This window comes from Eulemur rufifrons, chromosome 25 (assembly GCF_041146395.1).
Source record: "Eulemur rufifrons isolate Redbay chromosome 25, OSU_ERuf_1, whole genome shotgun sequence".
NCBI classification, from domain to species: domain Eukaryota; kingdom Metazoa; phylum Chordata; class Mammalia; order Primates; family Lemuridae; genus Eulemur; species Eulemur rufifrons.
The window spans coordinates 16,826,777-16,842,949 of NC_091007.1; the positions used below are offsets into that span (position 1 = coordinate 16,826,777).

Genomic DNA, 16,173 nt, shown 5'->3' on the forward strand with positions numbered 1-16,173 from the left:
TCAGTCGACATGAAAACATAGCAGTAGAAACTGTCCAAACTGAAGTACAGAGAGACAAAAGACTGAAGAAAAGGAGCTAAAATCTAGTGACTTGTGAAACAATATTAAGTGGTCAAGTAGGAAGAGAAAAATATTCAGAGATAATGGCTAAAAATTTTTCCCAAATTTGATGAAAGCTGTAAACCTATAGACTAAAAAAGCTCAGTAAACCCCTAGAATGGTAAAGATAAAGGAAATCACACCAAAGGACATTGTAATCAAAATGCTAAAAAACAAAAACAAACAAAAACCCCCCACAAAACAGGGATAAATAGAAAAATCTTAAAAGCATTGGGGGGAGGGGGCAACACATTATATACAGGGAAACAAAAGTATTAACACTGACTTCTTACCAGAAACAAAAGGCAAAACAGAAGACAATGGAAAGCATCTTTAATGTATTAAAAGGAAAAAACTCTTTTAGAAAACAGGACACTTCCCAACTCATTTTATGAAGCCAGTATTACCCTAAGAGCAAAACCAGACAAAGATATTATAAGAAAAGAAAACCACAAACCAATATCCCTCATGAAAACAGATGTCATAAATCCTTAATAAAATATTAGTAATTGAACCTAGCAGTGTATAAAAAGGACAATACGTTATCCCAGGGTTTTATCCCAAGAATTCAAGGTTGTTTTAATATGAAAATAACCAATGTATTTGACCTTATTAACAGAATAAAGGTGAAAAATCATATTGTTTCAATAAATGCAGAAAAAGCATGATTCAAGGATAAAAACACTTTCACTTTAGGAGTGGAAGGAAACTTCCTTAACCTTATAAAAGATATCTGTGAATAACCCACAGAAAACATCATACTTAACAGGGAAACACAGAACACATTCCCCATAAAATCAGGAACAAAGCCAAGGAAACCTGCTCTCACCTCTGCTTAGGACCGCGTTGAAGATCCTAGCATGTTCCTAAGACTAGAAAAAGAAAAAGGCATGTAATTGGGAAAGTAAAAAGTGTACTTGACTTTACTGATGAATAACATGACTGTACACATAAAAAATCAAAAAGGATCTGCAAAAGTCCCCAGAAATAAGTAAACTTAGTAAAATTTCCAGTATCAAGTCAATATATAAAAATATACAATGGAATACCACTCAGCAATAAAAAGAATGAATTACTGAAATACTCAACAATATGACTGGATCTCAAAAACAATGCACTGATCACATAAACAGTAGATTAACACATATTTTGTATGTTCTATGCATTCGATACTATATCCTTACAATAAAGTAAGCTAGAGAAAAGAAATTGTTATTAAGAAAATCATAAGGGGCCAGGCGTGGTGGCTCACGCCTGTCATCCTAGCATTCTGGGAGGCCGAGGCGGGAGGATCACTCAAGGTCAGGAGTTCAAGACCAGCCTGAGCAAGAGCAAGACCCCGTCTCTACTAAAAATAGAAAGAAATGATTTGGACAGCTTAATTAGCCGGGCATGGTGGCACATGCCTGTAGTCCCAGCTACTCGGGAGGCTGAGGCAGGAGGATCACTTGAGCCCAGGAGTTTGAGGTTGCTGTGAGCTAGGCTGACGCCACGGCACTCACTCTAGCCCGGGCAACAGAGTGAGACTCTGTCTCAAAAAAAAAAAAAAGAAAAAGAAAAGAAAATCATAAGGAATAGAAAATACATTTAGTATTCATTAAGTGGAAGTGAATCAACATAAAGGTCTTCATGTTCATCATCCTCATGTTGAGTAGGCAGAAGAGGAGGAGGAAGAGGAGGGATGAGTCTTGCTGTCTCTGGGGTGACAGGGGTGGAAGGAAATTTGCATGTAAGTGGATCCGTGCAGCTCAAACCTGTGTTGTCTGAGGGTCAGCTGTATACATGGGGCGCCTCCTGTGTGCCAGACGCCGTGCTGTAGCTGGGGATTAAACAGTGATAGAAAAGCAACTTGAGGTGGTGGGAAGGTGACTGGGTTGAATTTGAATGACCTAGTTCTAGTCCTGACTGTGCCCTGTAACTGCGGAGTGACCCTGAACAAGTCACGGGACTTATCAGGGCTTCCCTTTTCCCGTCTTTCAAATTCCGCTTTTAAGAATTTTAGGTATTGCAGCAATGATTTCTAGCTTGATAGCCATTGTTAATGTCTACTGCTTTCCAGACCCCGGCTTTACCTGAGCTTGTTTGTAGGACTTGGGCAGGAGGTTTAATTGTCCCACTGTGCCCCACAGGTCATGGCACGGTGACATACCTGTCTATTCCAGAGCCCTTTTCTTAGTCCATGATGCCATCCTTGGTGGCAAATCAGAGTCGTCGGAGGAGTTTTAGAAATTCCCAGTGTTCAGACTGCACCTCAGACCAATTAAATCAAAATCTCTCAGGGGTGGGATGCAGGTGTTTATAACTTTTAGACCTGTTTAACACATTAACCGCCGTGTGAGTTATATTTAACTCACTCTAGTTTTGAGCCTGGGGCCTCGTGAAGCATAGGTAACTCACACATCCCTTCACCTTGGGAGCTGCGTGAACTATTTTTCAAGTTGCATATAACTCACACACAAAAAACAATAAAAAATAACACATTTTGTATTAAATTAGAAAGGATCATGTTGTTTTCAAAGTTTTATTTTTGTAATAAAACACCGTGGCTCCAAGGAAACATTTTCTTTTCTAGTGTGGCGGTCAATGTGTTAATTACTCATTTTCTCTTCTATACGAGTCATCACTCATTCCCCTTTCCCTTCAAAGGCGGTAGCGCTGTGGGATTTGATACATGGCCTTGAATTTGAGCATGCTGTGTTGATAGCAGGTGGTGTTGCTGCGTGTATTTGTTTGACCTATGTGTACAGTGCTGACATGTAGGCCTACCACAGCCCCTTCCCATCATGGCAAGGAGTGGGGCCTGAGAGCTGAGCCCAAGGCATATCTGGGTCCATGGGTCACCACATATTTCTACCATTTTGAAAAGAATTTTGGATTCTCCATTGTTACCTGTTATGATCAACATCACTGCTCAATTCAGTTCATTCATTCCACAGATATTTATTAAATTTCTACTGTGTGCCAGGCACGGTGTCGTGGAGATTGTGTGGAGAGCAGAAATTAACCAGGTGGAGGGAAAAGCGTTCTAGGAGTTGGGATGGGCAGGTGCAAAGGCCCTGTGGCAGAAAGAAGTCTGGCCAGTCAGTAGACTGGTTGTGGGTGGCTGGAGCAGAGAGTACCAGGTGCATGAGCCGTGTGGGAAGGAAGCAGACTGCCCACACCTGGTGGACAGGCTGTTGCTGCAGAGAAAATTAGAGGAAGTCATCCTCTGTATACTGCCTCCAAAAATGGGGACTTTTAGCAAAATATTGACTGACTATGGTTTTTATGACCACAATAAAAAGACATTAGCAAAAGCAGTGTGAGAGTGTGATGCTGAGTCATACAGAGGCAGTAACCCAGGAGAGGCACGGTTTTATTGGTTCCATCCCAGACAAAACCGCCTTCCTTACCCCCAGGTTCACGCTCCCTGATAACAACAGCTGCTGTGTGCTCAGGGCTAGATTGGCGCCAGACGCTATCGTAACCGCTTTATTTTATTGTCTCGTGAGACTCTATCTGTGACCAACCTATGAGCTGGGAGCTGTTCCTCCCATTCCGGAATGGATGGACACAGATTCCTAGCCTGCCCAAAGTCACACAGCTACGAAGCGGTAAAACTAGACATTGAACCTAGGCCACCTCTCTCTCTGGAGGCCAGGCCATCGTCACGCAGTGCTGATGTTGGCACCTAACGGTGGCTCTGCTCGTGGCCCGTGTTGCAATGTTTTGTCTTTATTGAGAGAACGTGGGAGGCACGATGTGGTCACCTGCAGGCGGTGACACAGTTAGATTGCATTTCCCTTCACTGTGCACAGACAGGGGACAGTCGACACAGACATCATCACTCCCACGAGGTGACATGCGCTCGTTGTAAACCGGTCCACGAACCCAGGAAACAAAGGAAACAATTGAAATTCGCTAATTGCCATTTCAGGAGGACTTGCGGGATAGTGGAACGAACGGGCAGAATGTAATTACGGTTACTGAGGCTGACGGAGGAATTCGCCTGACGGATGTGCTGTTAGGAAGCTGTCCTGCCCCAAGGACTCCAGTGTTTGACTAGATCCTTGTGAAGCCCGGTGCGAGTTCCTACATCCTGCACCCTCTGGGATTAGAAACAAGAATGTTCTGGAAACTATATGGAACTCGTGGGCTTCTGTAATGACAAGCAACCTACCTGAAATCCAGGGATATTAATTAATTGTCAAGAGCCTTGGGCTGATCTAGAATCATTACTGTTTCTACCATCAATATCCATGCGGTGTCCACACACACTAGTGCCCAAGGGTCTGTGATTCCACGGTGTTTAGTCCATGGAAGCCAACAAACAAGAGGGACACAGACCCTCTTTATAACTTATACTCTGAAATATTCCGTAGCCAAATCACCACTTGTTGAGGACCTATTCTGTGGCAAGCAGTATTTCCTGTAGCTGTCTCAATAGCCCCAACAGGGAAAGTGCATTCCCCAGGGAGTCTGAGTGACGGACCCAAAGTCTCACAGTGATCTAGGGAGAGGGTCCAGTGTTTCATCCAAAGTCTTTTTGGCCCCAAAGCTGGGGCTCTTGGCTGTCGCTATAAAAATATGTCAATGAGAGTTTATGCCTGTTGTCCAGGATGCAGAAATAATCCTATTTTTTTGCAGACAGAGACACCAAACAAAGTCTGGTTGTTGCTCAGCTACTAAAACTCAGATGTTGGCTGAAGGAGCAACATTGTGTACAGTCTCTGTTCCCTTCCCTTTCTCACTGAAATAAATACAGGCTCAGCTGCGGGGCTATTCACCCCAAGCTGCCTCTGAACGGCTGCAAGGCGTTCAGTCCCCAAGATACCGGGCAGGCAGAGCCCACTGAGGGCGGTTTCTTTTGTTCAACAGCTGCAGAACCAGGAGCTGCTGAGGGCCATGATGAAGAAGGCGGAGCTGGAGATCAGTGGCAAAGTGATGGAAACCATGAAGCGGCTGGAGGATCCCGTGCAACGCCAGCGCGTCCTGGTGGAGCAAGAGAGACAGAAATACCTTCACGAGGAAGAGAAGATCGTCAAGAAGCTGGGGTGAGTGTTCCCAGTCACTTGTTGCATGTTGAGCTATTTCACCTGAAAAGGAAAATTGTCTTTGCCAACAAGGAAGTCCTTCCCAGTTGGTGTCCCTCTCTCTTGATGGAAAACCTGTTAATATTAGGTACAAGTTCAAGGTCTGCTGGCGCCGGTATCCATGCACACTTAGGCAGCCCCCCTGAGGCCCATGAAGTTCAGTGGTCCTCCTCCTGTTAAAGAGACAACTGAGCTAGTGTCTTTAGAAGTTGCAGCATCATACTCTTTCCTGGGAACCAGCAACACATAAAACTAAAAAGAGTGAATGCCAAAACCCAGTGATAAATGGCCAGTACGTATTTAATCTCATTAAATTAAAACTGATGGCCAAAATATCACAGCACTAAAATCATCCTCCTATTATTCAGCTGTAGTTAAAATCGCAAAAGAAGCATTTAAATGTAAAGCGAATCTGACCCAGAATGAAAGATGCTTCCGTGCACGTTATGATTGTTATTTAAGGTTCTTATTGAAAGCATCTATCAAGTCCCGCCATTGAAATGAGCAGAGACTTGTTAACCCCCCGCCTGGAGGCAGACAGGTCTTTTACGATAATGTATGTTTTGTTATGCAAAGAAGGGTTATCATAGAACCACTTCCCCTTTTAGAATAATAAATAGAAATTTTAGGGGGTTCCTCTAGCGTTGGTAATTCTCTTGTTTCTTGAAAAGCTTAAATGGCCCAAATTGGGATTGTAACGGAGCAACTTGCAAATTCCCATGACTGGAAGGACCAGAAGTCTCCGTGCTGGGTTGTGTTGTGTTTTGTCACCTCTCTTACGTTGGAGCTGTGGCTTACCGCACCCTGGATGCCAAGCCAATGTGTTTGATTAAAACTAGAATTTTCCTCTCAGTAGTCCAGAAGGGGAAAAAAATTATTTTGAGTTATTCCTTTCCTAAGAAATTAAATTAGACCGCTGTTCATCCACATCTCAAAATAGCTTCTAAAATTTTACTTAGTTCACACATTTATAGACAGAATTAATCACCCCACCATGAGTTAGTAAAGCTATTATTTGTCTGAAATGTTTTTGTGACAGCCCAATTATCTAAAACTAGGTCTCAAAATTCTTCTTGAAAACTCCTTTAAAAGTACACTTCCTTTTAATAATATTTGTATAAATTTTCCAATAAAATTATGAAGAAAAGTAATTTTCCTTCCTTTAAGAATTGTGTTTATTGGCGAGCTGAGATAACTCTTGCTCCTGGCCTACGAAAGCCGTCTTTAATCTCAATAATATCCTGAGATTAGGAGCCCAGCATAGGAATGAAACAGGAAAAGTAATGGAACAAGCTTGTCCTAAGAGAACTTTATCTGGTTGGATTTGTGGGGTGGCCACAAATGAATAAGATAGACACAGGGCCCTTGGGAAACAACAGTCTAGCAAAGCAGAACATACAAATGTGAGTACAGCACAAAATCGGAGATTTACAGGGGCCAGGTGAACCCACACGGAGGAGAGACTGCTCCCGACCCCAGCGATCAGGAAGACGTAGCCGACTCTAGTTGTTCTTCATAAGCTCCCGAGGTCACGCACGGTACCATGCACATAGTAATTTCAAAAATGGTTTGTTAAACCGAGATGGCCTTGAAGATTGGGGATCTCCTCAGCAGAGGCTAGAGAGAGAGGGTCTTCCAGGCAGAGGAATCCTACAGACCAAAAAGTCTCTGGACCTCAAAAGCACAGGATGTCCTTGGAGAATTGGGGGTGATCTAGTTAGGTGGGCAAGTTGGGTGCATGATACTAATATCGTCTCCTGTTAGGGTTGTGCCACTTCCTTTTGCACGATGCCTTCCCGTACTTAGACCACGCTCCAGCCCTGGATACCTGCGTGATGCCTGTCCAGGCTGTACTTACTGAGATCGGAAGATCGTGTAACGGAAACCTGGACTTTGGGCTTTTCATGAATGTTCCTGGGTCCAATCCCAGATTCCCAAGTTCTCTGGATGGAATTTAGGAATCTGGGCCGGGCGCGGTGGCTCACGCCTGTAATCCTAGCACTCTGGGAGGCCGAGGCGGGTGGATCGCTCAAGGTCAGGAGTTCGAGACCAGCCTGAGCAAGAGCGAGACCCCATCTCTACTAAAAATAGAAAGAAATTATCTGGCCAACTAAAATATATATATGGAAAAATTAGCCGGGCATGGTGGCACATGCCTGTAGTCCCAGCTACTCGGGAGGCTGAGGCAGGAGGATCGCTTAAGCCCAGGAGTTTGAGGTTGCTGTGAGCTAGGCTGACGCCACGGCACTCACTCTAGCCTGGGCAACAGAGTGAGACTCTGTCTCAAAAAAAAAAAAAAAAAAGAATTTAGGAATCTGCAATTTACAGAGCGCCATGGGTGACCCTGAAGCACCTTGACATTTGAGAGTTACTGTCCGGCATGATGAGGAAGTCACCCAGGTCTTCTTGGTCAAGGAATGAGCAAAGTCAGAGCTGTATTTGAGAGAGAGGTCCCTCTGGTGATCTTGTGCAGGGCTATTCAGGGCACAAGAGATCGGTGTCTAGGCGACCACATTGGAACCTAGTGTCTAGTCCAGGCAAAAGGCATGAACCAAGCAGTAGAAATAGGAATAGAAAAGAAACTACGTGCAAAATGCACTAATCACCTAAAACTGTGTCTCAAGAGTGTTCTTTAAGATGCTTTTAAATATGTACATATATATATCCTATGAATAATAACTGATTGGGTGGATAAGTCTAAGAGGCAAGAGAGCAAGTTATAAAAGGCAGCTGGAAATTTCAACTTTGGAACATTAGGAGGAAGGTGACCTCTCTCTTTCCCTCCCCCTCCCCTCCTTCCTCCTCCTCTTCCTCCCTCTCCTGCCCTGCACTACAAAGTGAGTCCCCTTGTTGGGCTGAGTTACTGGTGAGCCCTTCATAAGGCAGAGAGATGAAATTTGGGTGTAAAACTATGGAAAGAAATTGGGTCCAGATCATTCTACATGGAAATTCTAACGGGTGAAATATATTTTCACAAGCTCTACGCTTCTTTTTAACAAAGGTAGAATGAAAAGCCACTAAAATAGAATGCGAACAACTGTAGCATCCGTGAACATCTGACATTCTGTTGAGCAAAGCTGATCTGTTAAAAGTCCTATTGATTACCATATCAAAAATTTATTTCAGCGTTCGTTTTACTTCCATCATCTTTTACATTTTTTTAATTTTTTTCATTTTTTTGAGACAGAGTCTTGCTTTGTTGCCCGGGCTAGAGTGAGTGCCGTGGCGTCAGCCTAGCTCACAGCAACCTCAAACTCCTGGGCTTAAGCGATCCTACTGCCTCAGCCTCCCGAGTAGCTGGGACTACAGGCATGCGCCACCATGCCCGGCTAATTTTTTCTATATATATTTTTAGTTGGCCAGATAACTTCTTTCTATTTTCAGTAGAGACGGGGTCTCGCTCTTGCTCAGGCTGGTCTCAAACTCCTGACCTCGAGCGATCCACCCGCCTTGGCCTCCCAGAGTGCTAGGATTACAGGCGTGAGCCACCGCGCCCGGCCTATCTTTTACATTTTTGAATTAACAAGTGTGATTTTTTTAACACTTGATCTAAAATAGGTATCATAAACATGTGCACAGAAGTGACATTGTTGTGTACAATCACATCAGTGCATGTTTCTGTACATCCCATAAAGCTGTGAAGTTTAAGGGTCTCTGTGTACGAAGTGTGTAGAAGGGATGAAAATAGAATTTTAGGCAGACTAACTCTGGGTCGGATGACATCTCCTGGCGGTGTTAATTGCAGACTGGCAGCCTTGTCGGTTGTTAAGAGAACCGTGATAACATTTGGGTCTTAGCTCTTCTGTTAAAGCTTTGCAGGGCTGGCCAGTGTGTCCAGGCGACATGGAAACAGTCTGCTTATGCAATGGAAAAGAACATTTGCACACGAGGGCGCCACATTTAGAGCTCTTAAGAGGGAATGTGCACAACCTCTCCACCCTGAGGATGCGGTAGCTGTAAGGAAGTTTCCGTGGGTGTGTTTGCGGAACACAGGGCACCTTTCTGTAGCTCACAAACGTGGACAATGAGCACAGGAGGCTTTCCTCTTTGGTCTTGAAAGAGCATCATTTCTTCTCAAATGGCCATAAGCAGTTTTGGTCCATTTTCCAAACAGAATGAGAGGCATCTCCAACAACTCCATCCCACTTCGTAGACATGGGTAGATTTGTCGGTTGCCCCGTGGTTCCTGTTGAACACGTGGCACGTCCCACGTGAATCCCCCCCACGGCGGCCACGCGATCCACAGCTCCGTCCACTCACCCACCTCTTGGAGAGGGACTTCGCGGGCCATCTGTCTGCAGATGACACTGTGCCTGCCTCTTCCTCTTCTCGCTGCCAGAGCCACACTCGTCCCACTCGGGGCTCCAGCAGGTAGAACTGCTGGTCACTTACTGCCACCTAGTGGTCCTTCATTTCTCAAAGCTCTTTTTCCCTTTTTGCTTTGAGAGGTTTTCTCCTTGGATTTACAGGCAAACTGAAACCATGCAGACACGTGTTTAGATGGCGTTAGTAATGTGCCCGCAGGGAGGTGGTGGTGGCTGTTTCATGTGGAAAACCTTAACCTCGCTCTGCTGGGACTGGCATCTCCCTCTACCCAAACACACACCCCCCCCAGAAATCAGATCTGTAGTCATCTCTCCTCTCTTCGTAGATTGGACAGGAAAGAGTCCACCCTTCTCGATGAGACAGCCAGTGTAAACCAGAGGTGCTCACTCAGGGGCAATTTTGCTCTCCCTTTTCCCAGGGACATTTGACAATATCTGGAGACATTCTTGGTTGTCACAAGTTATGGGGCGGTGGGAAGAGGCTGCTGGTGGCATCTAGCAGGCACAGGCCAGGGACGCTGCTAAACATCTGACAATGCACAGCACAGCCCCCCAGCAAAGAATTATGTGGCCCAAAATGTCAAATGCCAAAGTTGAGAAGCCTGATAGAAAGTAATCTGGGCTTCTTGTTTTGCTCCAGTATAGGTTTTCTTTCCTCTCCCCTCTTCTCCCCTCTCCTCCCCCTCCCTCTCTCTCACTCTGTCCCTCTCCCTCCCTCTCCCTCCCCAACACAAAGTACACCCCCCCCTTGGCTGACATAAGCACCCCTGGAAATGACGAGTGGGTCCCCCACCAGCCAGGCACGATCTCATCCCTCTAACTGACCTGGGCCTCCCCACGGGGGAACCTCCGTGTCCCGGCCCCACACCTCTGCAGAACGTCCCAAGCCCACCAAGCTGCTACCTAGGACGCACGCCCAGCCCCTAAGTGGACGGCAGGGGAGGCGCGGACGAGCCCTCGGCTTCTGCACCTCCCTCTGGGGGGACTCGCGCTCAGCTCCTCGGGCCGGTCTGCTCTCTCCCCGCAGGGAGTTGGAAGATTTCGTGGAAGACTTGAAGAAGGACTCGGCGTCAGCTGTCCGGGTGGTGACTCTGAAAGACGTGGAGGACGGGGCTTTCCTCCTGCGACAAGTGGGAGAAGCCGTAGCTACCCTGAAAGGTACGCTTTTGGCTCGAGGGGAGGAGTCTGAAGTGGCTTTCCCGGGGTGTTTAAAAATTGGTCAAGTGGTGACAATGAGAATCTGTCAAGTTCGTTCATGCCTGAGAATATTTATCAAACACCTACACGTGCCACTCACTGTCCTGGGCATTTGGGACCCATCACGGAATGAAGGTGACAAACATACCTGTCTTCTTGGAGCTATTGTAGCGAGTGCTGTAAGATTTCAGACTAAATGGTACTAATGACACTTTCTAGTCACTGGGCTCTCACAGTGTGCCAGGTCACCTGTGTCAAACTCTTTTCTTTCTTTCTTCCCCTTTTTTTTAGAGACAGGGTCTCTGTCACCTGGGCTGGAGTACAGTGGCATCATCATAACTCACTGCAGCCTCAAACTCCTAGGCTCAAGTGATCCTCCCACCTCAGCCTTCCGAGCAGCTAGGACTGCAGGCACACACCACCATCCCTGGCTAATTTTTTAAAATTTTTTGTAGAGACGGGGTCTCACTATGTTGCCCAGTCTGGTCTCAACCTCCTGACCTCAAGTGATCCTGCCTTCTGAGCCTCTCAAAGTGCTGGGATTACAGAAATGAGCTACCTCCCCTGGCCTCCAACTCATTAAAAACAACCCTAAGAGTGTGGTGGCCTCACCCCAAACATGCGGATAGGAAACGGGCCTTCCGGAGCTCTGCCCTTGCCTGGGGTCACTCTGCTGGACACTCTTTTGTGTTCTCAACCCTCCACCTCCCAAGGGTGTTTGAACTGCCCTGTGGCTCGAGCACTCTGCGCTTCCCAGCAACCCTGCCCGCTGTCTTGGGGTGCGGGATGGCGGTTGTCGTTCTGGTTTTTGCTCCTACAATTCACCGGCTGCTTTGGGCCTGCAGGAGAATTTCCCACCTTGCAAAACAAGATGCGGGCCATCCTGCGCATCGAGGTGGAGGCCGTGCGCTTCCTGAAGGAGGAGCCGCACAAGCTGGACAGTCTCCTGAAGCGCGTGCGCGGCATGACGGACGTCCTGACCATGCTGCGGAGGTGACCGGGCGCCCGCCGGGCTGAGGGGGGCCTGCCCGGGGCAGGGGGGGAGGGGCAGCCGGGCAGGCTGGGGGTGAGGGTCTTGAACTCCCGACTCCTACCACGCTCCCGGGCTCTGTCCCCATTTTTGTGACTTGCCAGGTCTTCTTTCCAGTGTCCTGGAGAGAAGCCGTGAGCCGTGCCACCCTTGACCTTTGAGTGCAGGTGCTTCAGGTTCTATTCTTCACCTCAGGCTTGCCGTCAGGGCCCATCCTAGAGTTTAAAATTAGAGGGCACAGTAAACATTTTTTAAAAATCACTGTAAGGTGGGTTTTTAAAAATAACATTTTGAAGTTGGAAGAATGGATCAAAATAGTTTATTGACCTCCTTCATGTCAGGGGCAGAGGAGACTTCAGTTAGAAGACACTGAGTAGAGGTTAGAAAGCCCTTCTTAAATTACCTGCTGAAAGTATCCGAAGAGAAACAAACTCAGCTGAGTGGCATGGACCTCTGCTCATCGGCCAGGTCACAGTGGGGGAAAGGACAAAAGAAATCATGACTCATCCCTGACTTTCATTGAAAAGAAAATTCCAGAACTCCACACCCACTAAAAAACTGCTGGCATATGCGTATGTGGGATTTGTGTTTGCATAAGTAGCTCTGCAAATGACATCCCAGACTGTTACATGCCCTGTCGTTGAGTTACAATTAGATTTCTTTCTTCCCAACATCATGGTGACAGTGACTTACCCCAGTGAGCATGTCTGTGTAGGCACTGAACCAATACTTTTAAATTTATTAGCTCATTTGGTCCTAATTAAAAATCCTGTAGGGAAGGTGCTGTTACTCCCACTTTAGAGGTAGAATCTGAGGTCTCAGGATATTCCCTGCAAGTCCAAGGTGGAGCTCGGATATAGACCCATAGTTTGACTCCGGAATTCATACTGGTTCTTGTCCCACAGCCAGGCGGTCGGTGACAGAGATTCTATCAGTGCCAGCCCCACTGTGGGTATCACAAATCCAGTAATAAACAAGACAGGCAGCCCCTGCCTTGTAAACTTACTTTCTCACGTGGGAACTAGACACTGAACAATAACCAAAAATCAACCCTTCCCAGCAGTTGGCAGTCCCTGAGTTTTTAGTTTTTTGTCAGAACTAGGAACTTGCCCTTCAGATCTTGGACCAGAGTTGAGAGCAGGTCACAGGCAGATGTAACATACAAGAAACCTTCTTGTGAGAATTTCGATCCCCAGCTGCAATCACTTGATCAGATTTGTAAGGGAAATATACTAAGTGTGCAGATAACTTAAGATGACTTATGAACCGTAAGGAGTGAGTTAGATGTTTCTAGTCATGAACAACATCGAGAAAGAGCCCCTTTGAGCTGGTAACACTGGAACAGCTGTGCCGTCACCTCTGTAAGTTGCAGGATGCCAAAGGAATTCTGAATTCAAACGAAAAATGCCTCCTCCTGCAGAGTCCGTATCTAACTCCGTACAGGAAGAAATTGTACCTGTGTTAAATTTTCTTACGGGTTCACTCATTTTAAATTGCCAAAATGAACTCTTTCTTCCAGTGGGAGCAAAATCTGTCAATAGAATTCTTCACTAAGTTCTTACCTAAGTGCGGTAACCCACCCACAGAGCCTGAAAACAAACCACCCTTACTAAGTAAACTATGGCAGGTGTCGCTGCCACGCTCTCCCTTCTCCTTCCTGAAAAAGAATAAAAAGATACTTTTACAGCTAGAGGAATGAAGCTCAGTATTTTTCTTATCTCCAGTGAACGCAAGTTCTAAAAAAAAAAAAAAGATGGGGGACGGGATTGTGTGTTTTGAATGTCATGTGCCACTTCGTCCCATTAAATTCTGGGTGATGAGAGTGATACCTAAAGCCAGTTAAGTCACTTTAGAAATATAAATACAAAGAATTTTAGCTGCCATCAGACCTCCCCTCACAAGCCTTTATACAGTTGACTTTGTCTTAGCACCTTCTGCGTCTACTGTGCTGTACCCGGCACTGCAGAAAACCCAAGGAGGAAGGTAGGAATTTTGCACGCCTGTCCCCAAGAGCACGCATGTCCTCGTGCCTCAGCAGGGAAGGTGCAGCAGGTGACTATCATAGTCGCAGTTCAGAGCAGACTCAGGGTCTTGGGAAGAGGCTGAAGGGATGTGGCCTGTGTTGAATTTGGGGTGTCGGAAGGATGTCCGAACACAGCTGCCCGCTAGGCACTCGGAGCAGTGGACTGAAGCGCGAGAGTCAGAGTTAGACACGGATCCCTGCCTAACACGGAGGGAGGGAGGGAGCATTGATTTAGAATCAGACTCACCTTCATGGAGATGAGTATTGAAAATGGAAGAAATGGCCAAGAGAGAGAGATAGGGAAAGGAGAGCACAAAAGTCCTTGGGGATTTAAAGGGCTGGGGTAGATAAAGTAAAGTAAAGAAACACGGCCGGGCGCGGTGGCTCAGGCCTGTAATCCTAGCACTCTGGGAGGCTGAGGTGGGAGGATCGCTCAAGGTCAGGAGTTTGAGACCAGCTTGAGCAAGAGTGAGACCCTGTCTCTACTAAAAATAGAAAGAAATTACATGGACAGCTAAAAATATATAGAGAAAAATTAGCCGGGCATGGTGGCGCATGCCTGTAGTCCCAGCTACTCGGGAGGCTGAGGCAGGAGGATCGCTTGAGCCCAGGAGTTTGAGGTTGCTGTGAGCTAGGCTGACACCACGGCACTCACTCTAGCCTGGGCAACAGAGTGAGACTCTGTCTCAAAAAAAAAAAAAAAAAAAAAAAAGAGAAGTGAGGAGTAGAAGAGTTATAGCATGTGATGTCTTTTTTCAAATTTAAAAAAAAAGCATTATAATAAGAGAATGAGGAACTAATTAAAAAGTATGGGTCAAGTACTGTGTTTGACACTGTCTTACATATAACTTACAATGTTCATCCTAACAACTGCTCAGGAAGGCATCATCATTGTCATTTTCATCATTGTATTTTACAGAAAAGTATGTGAGGCTCAAAAAGGTGAAATTCCCGGCATTATACAGCTAGAACATGGTAGAACTGATTTCAAACACACAGGTCTGTCTGACACCAAAGGCCCTGTCTCTTCCACTGCGCCATGGCTGGAGAGGGACAGATAGCACCCAGGTGACTCCAAAAATCACAGGAGGATGAGGACTAAACACAACTTTTAGATTTGGAGTCGCTATTGATCTTGCCGAAGACTTGGTTGAGTCCGGGTGGGGAAACCAGTTAGCAACAGGTTTCCCACTAAATTCAGGTTTCCCGAGATACACAGGAAGAGCAAACAGAAGGAACCGGGATGCAGGCTGCCCTTCCAGGATGCTTGGCAAAGGACGGAGGAAAGCAGGAGGGCTTTGAGGAAGCTGTTGGGTTAGAACTGGGCTTATTTCAGGACTGCACAGGCCAGGATGGGGTGGAGGAGTTACAGAGAGTGTCGTTAGACTCACAGTGTTCCCTTCCTGCCACCACCACCCAAACAATGATGGAGTCTGGGCACAGCAGTGCCCACCAAAAGGGATATTCTAATAGACATCCCTGAGCTGCTATTCCAAGTTTTGGGGTGTCTGAATCTCACCTGGCTTTGGGATGCCATAGCCTTCAGGTGTGTCTCAGTGATGACAAGGAGGTGCTGGATCCTAACAGTTAACGCTGCTGTGCATGGTTTCTCCTAGACATGTCACCGATGGGCTCCTGAAAGGCGCAGACGCAGCCCAAGCCGCGCAGTATGTTGCTATGGAAAAGGCCATGGCTGCAGAAGTCCTGAAGAACCAGGAGGAGGCAGGCCACACCCCCGGCCATCCCCTCCACGGCTCAGGCGTCCCTGGTGACGTGAAGTCGGAAGTGGTCTCCGTGTCCAGCATGACAGTCCACCACGCACAGAGCTCTCCGGTGGTCATCCAGCCCTCCCAGCACTCCTTGGCCCTGCTGAACCCTGCCCAGAACTTGCCTCGCACAGCCAGCCCCCCAGCCAGCACCCAGGAAGTAGCCTCCACCCTGCACTCGGCGCAGGTCCCACAGTCCCCACAGATGCCCATGAACGGGTCCACCATGCAGAGCTTGTTCATCGAGGAAATCCACGGTGTGGGTGCCAAGAACAGGGCAGTGTCTATTGAGGTAGGGTCCGATTTCCATTTCTCATAGTCTGACACATGGTCCTTTCCCTCCAAGAGTTTACAGTCTGGTTTGTAGAGATGATATATGCATGGATCGGAGATATATTTTTGGAACTAGAAGTGAGCTTCAATGGCCAGGTTAAGAGTTAGGTCATCCAGTTTTAAAGAAGGGTGAAACACCTCACTTGCAGGAAGGCGGGGCAGTGGTGTGCTGGTAAATGTTTAACAACTGGCTCTCTGAGGGGGAAGGCCCTGACGTGTAGCATTTGCCAATTTCCCTGGTGTAAATATTCCCGCACGTGGCTGATCTCAAACTACACCGTGACATAGTGCACATGAAGTTGGGAAGAAATGTGACAACTCTCCTAAG

The 16,173-nt window shown here is 46.7% G+C and overlaps 1 protein-coding gene across 6 annotated transcripts in view; it reads left to right on the plus strand.

Moving 5' to 3' along the window:
- The window catches only part of KIAA1217 (KIAA1217 ortholog), a 294,522-nt gene that overhangs the window by 259,250 nt on the left and 19,099 nt on the right, over positions 1–16,173 (plus strand). For all 6 annotated transcript variants that reach the window (XM_069458968.1, XM_069458974.1, XM_069458969.1 and 3 more), the window contains 4 exons: positions 4,957–5,132; positions 10,524–10,654; positions 11,539–11,686; positions 15,363–15,804. In XM_069458968.1, the coding sequence (XP_069315069.1) occupies positions 4,957–5,132; positions 10,524–10,654; positions 11,539–11,686; positions 15,363–15,804 (897 nt within the window). The remainder of the gene's footprint in view (positions 1–4,956; positions 5,133–10,523; positions 10,655–11,538; positions 11,687–15,362; positions 15,805–16,173) is intronic.